This window comes from Otolemur garnettii, unplaced genomic scaffold (assembly GCF_000181295.1).
Source record: "Otolemur garnettii isolate 467f Iridium unplaced genomic scaffold, OtoGar3 scaffold00005, whole genome shotgun sequence".
Classification (NCBI taxonomy): Eukaryota; Metazoa; Chordata; class Mammalia; order Primates; family Galagidae; genus Otolemur; species Otolemur garnettii.
In genome coordinates this window covers 1,663,178-1,675,266 of record NW_003852400.1, presented here as the reverse complement: position 1 = coordinate 1,675,266, position 12,089 = coordinate 1,663,178, and the positions used below count along the sequence as shown (strand labels likewise).

At 34.9% G+C, this 12,089-nt stretch overlaps 1 protein-coding gene across 1 annotated transcript in view; it reads right to left on the bottom strand.

The window, feature by feature from the left end:
* Positions 1–12,089, bottom strand: part of COG5 (component of oligomeric golgi complex 5) — a 313,042-nt gene that overhangs the window by 34,505 nt on the left and 266,448 nt on the right. The window contains exons 17-18 of the mRNA XM_012812313.2: positions 9,191–9,294; positions 989–1,226 (exon numbers count right to left, since the gene is read on the bottom strand). Coding sequence (XP_012667767.1) covers positions 989–1,226; positions 9,191–9,294 — 342 coding nt within the window. The remainder of the gene's footprint in view (positions 1–988; positions 1,227–9,190; positions 9,295–12,089) is intronic.

Below are 12,089 nucleotides of genomic sequence, written 5' to 3'. Positions count from 1 at the left end.
GGCTGGATTCGAACCTGCCACCTTAGGTGTATGTGGCTGGCGCCTTAGCCACTTGAGCCACAGGCGCTGAGCCTGTTTCTGAATATTTTAACGAAACTATATGTTTCAGGTGTTTCTTCTTTGCCTATGATGTTATTGAAAGGCTTTAAAAAATCTATCTAAAGGACAAAGGAAGAAAATCCTTCTACAAGAGCTGATTATGTTGGCTATTTTAATGCCATTCTATCTCACACACATCAGACAGTTTGGAATGATGTTAAGGCTAGCCACAGATAAGAAATTATTCTACTAGATAGAGGGAGATCAAATAATCAGATTATCTACCTGGTCCATAGTGCACTTAAATGAATTAGAACACTGTGTGGGAATCACTATAGGATTACAGATGTGCTGGACTTTTTACATGACAACGGGCAGCCCCTTTTCCACTATGTGAAAGGTTATTTTATTCAACACTACTGTCCAATAAGGTCAATCAATTGCTATTATCAATTGATAGTAGGGGTAGTAAAATAGTGAGAAAGTCCCATATTTATGTAACAATGGGAAAAGTTGCTTTACCGAGGAATGAGCTACTTCACCTTCACCTTGAAATATCAAAGATGAAAGTGCTTGTTTTGTTTAAATATATCTATTGTATAATAGATTTATATATGTATATTTATTTATATATAAATCTATACATTTATAATAGATTTTTTAAATTTTATAGATTTATAAATATACATCTACAAACATATCTACAAATACAGATTTTATATATAAATATAAAATATATTTGTTTATATATAAATTTATATAGTATATATTTAAATATATATAAAGTATATAAAGTATTAAATTCCTCTTTTTAAAACCAATTAGGTTTAAATGGGCTTTTCTTTATGTTGTAACTTTTAAAACACTGATGAATACATATTTAATCTTTTATTTAATAGATAGTATTGAGGCCCAAACATTTTCCCTTTGTAGAAATACATCAATTTACCTGTGCGAAATCAGTAGCAAGTCTCATTTTCCCACCTTCACCAAGAGGTCTTATGAGACTGGCATGGCGGACAAAAAGTTCAATTGCTCTTTGGGCAATAGCTTCAGTGTTATCAAAGACAAAATCTAAGCATTCAAAGTGTTTAAAGTAGTCACTCATAACTCTGGCAATGAAACCTTGTAGCTCCTTCATGTACAGAGAACAAGGAACATCAAGCTTTCCTGAGCTGGATGATGACCTGTAAAACAAAAACAGCCATTTTCAACACAAAGGCACTAAGTCACACTCTCTGATTTTGTACCCTACACTTTCTATTTCAATTCAGGTCAACTTTCCCCCTTAATGATATAAAAGGAATCATTTATTTTTTGGTAAGTATTAAAGAGCAAAAAATACGATTATGTTTTAAAAACGGCTTTAGACGCTAGGAGGATTAGTAAGGAATTTTTGAATCCATTTACCTAATGATTATTAAGAATAAAACAGATAACCATCTGTTTTGAATGAATCATACAAGTGCTACTCTCTGGCCTCTCAAGGTCTCTCCCAGCCTCACAACTCTCCATCTACTCACATGTTTTGCCTGGTAAGCAAATGTATCAATAATGAATCCTGAAATAGTATTTTACTCTTTGCAATGGCAGAAAATGCTGCCTTCCCCAAACAAATTCTTGGCAAAGATATCTCTGCTCTTCTGCTATGTAATCAGATCAGTCCAATAGCAGAACTGTGACTGTGGAACTGGTTATGTAACAGTACACATGGTGTGCAATTTTTTCCTCCAGATGATGAGGTTTGGAAAGGCTTTAATTTGGATCAACAGATGATACCAGCTGATGCTCCATGAAATACTATTTATAATTTATGAATGTTTATAACTGCCCTTTAAAGAATATATTAAAAGAATGTGAAATATTTATAGGAAAAAAGAGAGATACCAAAATTAGATAACACTTGATATTGTCTAATAAATGAGATCACTGGCTATATAATGCTGAATCTTTTTTAAAAAGCAAGTTAAGTGTTTTCATATTCTGAGAATGATGTAGAGAAACTAGCAATAGTCTAGAGAAAAACAACACATAGGACTAAAATGCCTAGAGCAAGAGAATGAGGTAAACTTAATTATCTTCAAATACAGCAAAGGTCACTGTAAGTAGGATGCTAACCAGAGGTCTTCCACTTCCAAAAACAGACAGAAATAGAGAAAGCAGGTTTATATTCCAGCAGGAAGAAATGAATGTGGCAGCAATAGCAAGGTCACTGAGGGGGACACAGTGGAACGTTTCTGTTTGCAGTATCATCACAGGGTAGAGTGCGGCTTGGGTACAGAGGAGTCTTAGGAAGTGACTGCAGCGTTCCCATGGAGTTTGGTTTTGACACATTCCATTCAGACTACTGCTTGGCTTAGCTTGACTCACATTTTGTCATTTCAAAAGACTAGGCTGTAGAAAAAATGGCACTAGTTTCTTTCATATTGTCTTTTCTTTTTTATGAATTAAATATAATTATGAAGTACACGGTCAAGTTATGATATAGGTATACCGTGTGGAATGACTGCCTCAAGCTGATTAACACATCCATCGCTGTGATTGACATTTATTCCTCCTAACTGCAACTTTGTACTCTGTATTCTGTCCAACCCTCAGCCTCTGGTAACCATCATTCTACTCTCAGATTCCAGATGTAAGTAGATCATGTGGTGGTTTTTTGTGCCTGTTATTTTACTTAATATAATATTCTCCAGGTTCATCTATGTTGTTAAAATTGATGGAATTTCCATTTTTTTTGAAAGCTGAACAGCATTTCATTATGTATATATACCACATTTTCTTCATCCATTCACCAAACTGCTGAGACTGATTCTATAACTTGGCTAGGGTAAGTAACACTGCAAAGACATGCGAGTACATAAATCTCTTTGATGTACTAATTTTAAGTCCTTAGGATATAGACTCAGAAGTGGGATTGCTGAATTACATGCAAGTCTATAATATATTTAGTTTTTGAGGAACTTTGATACGGTTTTCCACACTGGCTAATTTACATTCCCCCCACGGTGTGCAAGGTTCCCCCTTTCTCCACATTCTTGCCAATTCTTGTTATCTTTTTGATAACAGGCATTCTGACAAGTGTGAGGTATTATCTCATTGTGGTTACAATTTTCATTTCCCTAGTGACTGGTGATGCTGAACACGTTTTTAATATATCTGTTGGTTGTTGATATGTCATCTTGGAGAAATGTCTATTCAGGTTTCTTACCCATTTTTAAATCAGGTTATTTGTTTTATTACTATTGTGTTGTCTGAATTGCTCATGCATTTCAGGTGTTAACCCCATATCAGATGTACAGCTTACAAATATTTTTTTCCAATCTGTATGTTGTCATTTCACCCTGTTATTTGTTTCCTTTGCTGTACAGAAGCATTTTAGATAAATGTAATCACATTTGTCTATTTTTGCTCTTGTTGCCTGAGCTTTTGGGGTCAAATCCAAAAAAAACGAATGCCCATCTTGGTATTCTCTAACACAGTTATATTGGTAAAAGAAAAAAACCACATTGCCCAGATTTTCCCCAGTGTTTACTTCAAGTAGTTTTATAGTTTCAGGTGCTTTGTGTAAATCTTTAACCCATTTTAAGTTGATTCTTGTATATGTGTGAGATAAGGGCCCTATAGATATCCAGTTTTCCCTTAATAAAGAAACTGTCCTTTTCCCTTTGTGTGTTCTTGGCACCTTTGTTGAAAATCAACTGACCGTAAATGTGTGGTTCATTTCTGGACTCTCTGTTCTGTTCCATTGGTCAATGTTTCTATTTTTATGCCTGTAATATGCTGTTTTAACTACTTTATGGCTCTGTAATATAGTCCGAAATTATGTGTAATGTGATGCCTCCAGATTTGTTCTTTTAGCACAAGATTGCCTTAGCTATTCAGGACTTTTTTAGTTTTACATGAATTTTAGGATTATTTTTTCTATTTCTGTGAAAAATGACATTAGAATTTTTATAGAAATTGCATTGAATCTTTAGATCACTTTGGATAGTACAGCCCCCCCCTTTTTTTTTGACACAGTCTTACTTTGTTGCCCTCGGTAGAGTGCCACGGTGTCATAGCTCACAGCAACCTCAAACTCTTTAGCTTAAGTGATTCTCTTGCCTCAGCCTCTCAAGTAGCTGGGACTACAGGTGTCTGCAAAAACAACTGGCTTTTTTTAAAAAAAAAAAAAAAAAAAACAGATGAGGTCTCACTGTTGCTCAGGCTGGTCTCAAACTCGTGAGCTCAGGCAATCCACCTACCTTGGCCTCACAGAGTGCTAGGATTATAGTCATGAGCCACCACGCACGGCCCAAAAGACATTTTACCCCTCCTTTTTCCTGTCTCCAGTGCTTGAATCAGAAAGCACTGACATTTTAACAATATTAATTCTTTCAACCTATAAATAAACATAGAATATTTTTCAATTTATTTCCTTTTGTCAATTTTTTCATCATTGTTTGATAGTTTCAGTAGGTTGTTGTAAATGGGGTTTTTCTTGATTTCTTTGTCAGATAATTCATTGTTATAGATTTAGTGCTAATTTTGCATCCTGTAAACTTTGCTGTATTCCTTCATTAGTTCTTAAGGTTTTCTATATGTATAAGACCATGTCATCAGCAGTAACAATCTCACTACTTCCTTTCCTATTTGAGTCCCTTTTATTTCTTTCTCTTGCCTTCTTGCTCTGGGAATGACCTCCAGTATTATACTGACTAGAAAGTGGAGAGAATGGGCATCCTTGTCTTATTACTGATGTCAGACAAAAAATTTTCAATTTGTCACCATTTACTATGTGAGGCGTGGGCTTGTCTTATATGGCCTTTATTAGGTTACATTCCTTCTATAACTAATTTATTGAGAGTTTTTGTCAAATGGTTTTTCTGTACCTAATGAAATGATCATGTAGTTTTTGTCTTTCATCCTGTAATGTGTCACATTTATAAATTTGCATATGCTGACCCATCCTTGCATCCCAGGGATAAATCCCACTTGGTCATAATGACTGATCCTTTTTATGTGTTGTTGAATTAGGTTTGCCAACATTTTGTTGAAGATTTTTGCACTTATTTTCCATCAGGAATATTGGCCTGTACTTTTCTTACCTTGTAATGTTCTTATGTGGCTTTGACATCAGAGCAATGCTGGCCTAGTAAAAGGAGTTCAGAAGAATTCTTTCCTCTTTGATTTTTCAGAAGAGTTTGAGCAGGGTAGTTATTAGTTCTTTCTTAAACCTTTGGTAGAATTTACCCATGAAGCCAGTGGGCCTTGGGCTTTTCTTTGATAGGAGACTATTACTGATTCAATCTCTTTACTCATGATTAGACTGTTCATGTTTTCAATTTCTTTTTGATTCAGCAGTGGTAGGTTGTACATGTCTAGAAATGTTTCTATATTTTTCTAGGTTACTGAATTTCTTGCTATATAATTGTTCCTAGTAATCTCTTCTGATTTTTTGTATTTCTGAGTTATCATTTGTCATATCTCTTTTTTCATTTCTAATTTTGAATCCTTTCTTTCTTCAGCAGTCTAGCTAAAGGTTTGTCAATTTCATTTATCTTTTCTAAAAAATAATTCTTGATTCAGTTTCTTTTTTCTCTTTTATTTATTTCTGCTCTGATCTTTGTTATTTCTTTCCTTGTGCTAACTTTGGGCTTAGTTTGTTCTTTTCTTATAGTTCCTTGAGGTGTAACATCAGGTGTTTCTTCTTTTTTGATGTAAACATTTCATGTTATAAATCTCTCTTAGAGCTGCTTTTGCTATATCCCATAGATTTTAGTATGTTGTGTTCCTATTTTCACTTTTCCCAAGATATTTTTTTTTATTGCTTTTCATTTCTTCCTAAACCCAGTGGCTATTCAGAAAGATATTGTTTAATTTCCACATATTAAATTGAATATGAATTTTCCAAGATTCCTTTATTATTGATGTCTACTTTTAAGCTGTTGTGATCAGAAAAGATACTTGATAGGATTTCAGTTCTCTTAAATTTGTTCACATGTAGTGTGTGGCCTCTAACATACGAAATATCCTGAAGAGAGTTTTGTCTAAAAGACATAAAAAGACATGTATTTTCTTGCTTTTCAGTAGAATGTTCTGTTTACTGTTTGTGAGGTCTATTTGATGTATAGTTCACATCCAATGTTTCCTTATTAATATTCTATCTGGATTAAGTGTGGTGCTGAAGTCCAATGCTATTATTATATAACGATTTCTCTCTCCTTTTCAATTCTTTAACATTTGCTTTACGCATTTAGGTATTCTGATGTTGGGTGTGTATTTATAATTTTTACACACTCTTGATGAACTGACCCCTTTATCGTTATATAATGATGTTCTTCATCTTGTTTTACAGTTTTTGACTTAAAGTCTACTTTTTCTGATATAATTACCTCTGTATTCTATGGCTTCCATTTGTATAGAATATCTTTTTCTATCCCCGACTCTATGGCTGTGTACCCCTATAGGTGAGTCTCTTGTAGATAGCATACACAGTAGAACCTCCATAGCCAGACACACAACCGCACTGTACTTATCAGTACAGTAGGCCTTGTGCCTTATGTTTACGACCTCCATGTGTTGAACAATTTGTTGTAGTCCCTAGGATGGTCAATTTATAGAGGTTTTACTGTAGTTGGCCTTTCATATGTTCTTACGCTTTATCAGAAGCAGAATGTTATGTTGGTACTACCCTGGATGTTATCTCTAAAATTTTAATCTAGTCATTTAAAATTATTTCACTGAGTTGAATACACAAGACGTTGCACAAATTTATGTCAATTTAAGTATAATTAAACAACCTACTAGACAAAATCTGGCAATATATATTAACAAATCTTTTTGTGAATTAGATATCTGATTTAAATTTACCAGAATATAAACTTGGTTGGCTACTGCAATACCTCTGTTTTCCCAATTATACCAAAGATTTTACTAAGAGGTTCTCAACTGATCAAGTTTAATAGTTAGCAGTGCAGAAATTCAAGGGTCTTGATGATGGCAGAGTGTATGCAGAAGTTGAAGACAGAAAGATTTAACGTTATGTCCAGTTGAGAAGTGGTAGATGTTCATTTTCATGTCCCCGGACCTGTGTATGTGCTCCTCCCACAAGGGTGCTCATTCATCCTCCATCTTAAGGATCTACGGTCCTTTCACTCCTTTCTCTCCCTCACTCAAAACTGTAATCAGACATGAGTCATTTTCCATTAAATGCAATAATTTTAATCAGTGTGCTCTATCAAACAAACTTTTATATTTTAAGTTTCATATAATTTTGAAAGAAAAATATTTCAAATAGGAAGAAATCATGTTGAGGATTACTTTTTAAATAGCAGAGGGATTCTATAACTACACTAATATAACATTCGCCCAGAAGGTCAATTTGACTTATTCCTTTTACTTAAGAACAGGTGTGGAGGAGTTGAAGTGACAGGTATTCACTATTATTTTTCTAACTGTTGTATTACCCTGAGGGCTAGCTTTAATATAAAGGTGACACCTATTTCTTAAATAGTTTAATCCAACTTCACCTCATATTTCATATAAGTCATACATATATGAAAGGACATGACAAAATTACTAATAGCAACATTTGAGAAAGTGGGACAAGTACTGCCATGGGAGCAATAATTTAAATAAAATGAAATGTGCCCCACTTTCCTATACTACTCCATATGGGGAACGACTTTCAGTGGACTCTCCAATGACAACTATATACACACTGAGCTGAAATGGAGACTCCAAAAGCCATTTGGAACAAAAAAATAAGGACAATATTATTCACCTTAAAATAATATTTCTTGCTTATGGGAACCAAAAAGTTAAAGAATCAATCTGGTTTACTCATATTTAAGCAAACTAGTCAAAACATTTGGGAAACTAACTTTTAGCTGTTAATGTTGAATGTGTTATCTGTAGGCACTAGTCATGACTTACCAATTTAATTACTAAAGTATCTGACTACTCTTATTATAGAATAAGTCTTCAAAATTATTTCATTTTGGCTCCCCTTTTAGAGGCATGCATGATTAGTCTAACTGGGACATTTCGGATCATTTTTGAACAATATCCATTTTCTCCCAAATATAGATAATCAGACATATTATATTCCTATCTCCTATTGAGTTCCAAATATAGCATTTTTTGGTAGAATTCACTTTACTCTTTTGTGCTTTGTATCATTATTAAAATTAGAGACTGATCTTTTGACATTTCAAAAGATGCTATGTAAATGAAATGATAAATAACTTAAAAAATTAGAAGACAGTGATGATTTTTTTTTCTACAAGTAGCTAAGCTAGTAGCTGAAATATCCTAAGTAGATATTCTTTTAAACAACATGAATATAAAGAGAAAGAGGATGGTTCAAAATAGCAACTAAGTATGAGCCCAGGGATATAAAATATGTATCTACATATTAATATTTGAATGTTTATCTACATATTAATATTTGAATGTTTAGCTCTAGAATATAATTAACTTCTTTAAAGAAATCACTCCAAGCATGTGTAACGATTCCAAATTCCTTACAGTTTTCTAATACACTGAACAACCAAAACCATTTTCTTCTCTTTAAAGACTTCAATAAATATTCTGTTAGGAACCACAATTAATTATTCTCATAATACATATGATATAGATGAGCAATTCACATATGTAGCAGCCATGGAATAATACAATGGTATTTGTGGCTAGGTGTGATATGATCAGATTAGACTGTATAGAAACTCTGAGGAAAGGAACTCAGTCTCGGAAGGGGTTGGGCAGGAGCTTACCCTCAAAGCCAGAGCAGGAGTGGTAGACTAACCCAGGGGCAGGAGTAGGGCTTTTCATATAAGGAGTACCATACCTACTTATGCCACGAGGTAGCAGAGGGTATTTGTGAGAAGAAAGGAAAAGATAAGAGTAGAAAAGGAAGATGATCCAAACTACCGAAAGGCCTGAAGTGTCAAGCTGAGTCCCATGCTCATTCTGTGTTTCAATAAGAGGAATGAAACGATGAAAATAAGAACTGAAAAATTTTAATTTGCTAATGGTGCTCACAAGGGGTAAATCAGGAGAGGGCTGAAACTGACAACGTCACAAGGAAGAAGGCTCTTTATGGCAGGTGGGAATGAAAAACAAATGCAGTAAAAGTTAGTAAAAATTCATTACATGTTATTATTACCCAGAAAAATCTTCTTGATGCATGGTGATGATTATGGCCTCTATCGCATCTCCCACTGAAGTCAGTAGGGGTTGCACAGCATTTCCCATAAGGGCATGGATTGCCTGAAAAAAATAAAAAGGAAGGAGAAGTAAAGTCAAGGAAAACCAACAGGAAGATAGCTGAGATGTGAGAAACATGGTGACTAACAGTTTTCATATTGTATCAACTGCAGACTATACATAGTTAACTCAACAGAAGTCTGCTTCCCTCTCTAACCGCTGTCAGTAATGATTTTTAAAGCTTAAAATATGTAGAACATGGCACAAAAATTTCAACACCCCCACTCCTTTCATTTTTTTCAAAAGGTTTAGTAGTTAAATGAGCCCATAGAGAAAGGAAGACATATGTGAAAAGAGTCGTTTCACTTATGAAGTAAAGGTCAAATGAACACATTTAAGTTTCTCAAAGGAGTAAGGCAAGACCAAAAGTAGTTTTTTAAAAATTGGAACAATAACATCATGTGCTTTTAACCAGAATGAATATAATAAATGTACTGGTGATTCTTACAGAGAGAAGAGTTAGAAATTTCATGAATTTGGTTAATGTTGAGAGTTCTCCAGTAGTGATTCTCCACTGTGGGTAATTTTGCTCCCCAGGGAACATTTGTCATGTCCAGACACATTTTTGATTGTCATGACTGGGGAGAGGTAGAGCATGTAGTTGGCATAGGGACAGAGATGCTAGCATCCTCCATCACACAGGCCACCCCCCACACCGTACCCAGCCCCAAATGTCAGTATTGCTAAGGTTGAGAAACTAGTCTAAAATGAGATAGAAGCCCTGGTTACTTTATGTAAAACCCTTAGTTACAGGTTTTTCTTGTGACAATAATGGCTGAGGCTTGCAATACTCAAAGTCAAAAATTTAAATATATTACATATGCTTCAGTGATTATTACATATAATGAAGACTGGTGGGTTTGGCTCATACAAATGATCAGAATCAATGAGGAAAAGTTAAATCAGACCCTTATTCATTAAATTCCTAATTTGTAGCCCTTAATCTCTGATAAAAATAAACATATTATATACATGAGTATATGTTTATGTGTACATACAGTTTGCTCTTTGTACAAAACCTCACAGTCTAGTGACAAAAGATAAAAAGTTGAGTATCCTTTACTCAACACAAATCTTTGTGCTCAATGTTTTGTGTTTTGGAAATACTTGAGACTAGGCGTGTTTCAGATTTCTTTGGCTTTTAGAATATTTGTATTATACTAGTTGAGCATCCCAAATCCAGAAATTCAAAATCCAAAATGTTCCAATGAGTATTTTCTTTCAGTATACATCAGCACTCAAAAAGTTTCAGATTTTGTAGCATTTTGGATTTTGGATTTTCAGATTTGGAAGTCAACATGCATTATAACTATAAATAATGCTGTGGGGTCTTGGAAAGATTCTGCCTCACACTGAGAGGTTCTGAAAGACAAAAAGTCTTGCTTGAACTGGGGAGAGGGAGGGACATTTACTATTAGCATTCAGTTGGTAAAGGACTAGACAAACTGAAGAAGAGTGGGGCTAGGAGTACACTGTTAAAAGGCTGGAAGGGCAGGAAAGCTATAGATGTGGGGAACTGCAAAGTGTTCAGTTCATAAAGAGCGTAAGTGCCTTTGTGGATGACAGAGAGGCAGCAAGAAATTTCCACTGTATAGACTGCTAAGGAGTTGGGAATTTATCCTGCAGGGACCAGAAAACCAATAATGGGTTTTAAGCAATGGAAAAAAGTGGTTAAAGATTTGAAGTTAGGAAAAATCATGTTGGTCAGTAGACCAGATAAATTAGACTAAAGAGAGGATGATTAGCAGAAAGTCTGCAGCAGTAAGAGAAATGAAACATGAGTGGCTGAACCAAATCAGAGCAGCAGACACAGAGACAAGGAGGCAGGTTGTAGACACCTTGAAAGGAGAACGGCAGGACATGTTCTAAAATACATGTAGTGGAAAGATTTAAGGGTACACATAGATATTTTTCTTCAATGATTTAGTGATATTTTTAGCTGATTGTTTAAATGCAGAAACAGCAGAATTTGATCTGGGGATGGAGGAAAGAAAGGGAGAAGAGTTCTGTTTGGAACATTAATTTGAAGTGCCTATGAGAAATCCATGAGGGCTACCCAGTAGGTACTAATGCACTTAAACATGAGGTTCCTGAGACATTTTAATGAGATTTGGTCTTCAACTAGCTTTTAAGATGGGAGATGATGCCAAAAGAGTCAGGGAGATCCCAGAGGATGGAGTGTAGAGTAAGGCCGAATGCCACTGTAATGTCATGCAGAAGAAGAGGGCCTGGGAAGGATGAAGAAGGATAAAAACATTTAACAAGTACACATTATGTGCCGGCCACTGTGCTATGTGCTTTACATATAAAAATTCCATCTAGAACTAAATTGTTCCTTCTCAAAAATTATTCAATTCTCTAATTTATAGAAAGGAAAGCCTAAGATAATTTACTGATAAGGACAGAAAAGTCAAAGTAAGAAGACTGTCCACAGCCATAAGTGAGCAAGCAGAAGACCTGGATCTTTCTAGGTCTATCAAACCCCAGTGATTTTTGCTTATACAGTGCTACTGGGCAGAAAAGTAGGATGAGACCTTAGGGCATGGTAGAAATAAAGAGACAAGAAGATTTCAAGAAGAAAGAGCAGACTTTTCACTGCTGGTATGAAGGAGTAAGTCCACTATAGATCCTTCTACAAATAGCTAAGAAAAAACAAAAATAAAATAAATAAAAAAAAACAAAATAAAACCAATGGGCTTGGCGCCTGTGGCTCAAGCGGCTAAGGCGCCAGCCACACACACCTGAGCTGGCAGGTTCGAATCAGCCTAGGCCCATCAAACAATAATGATGGCTGCAAC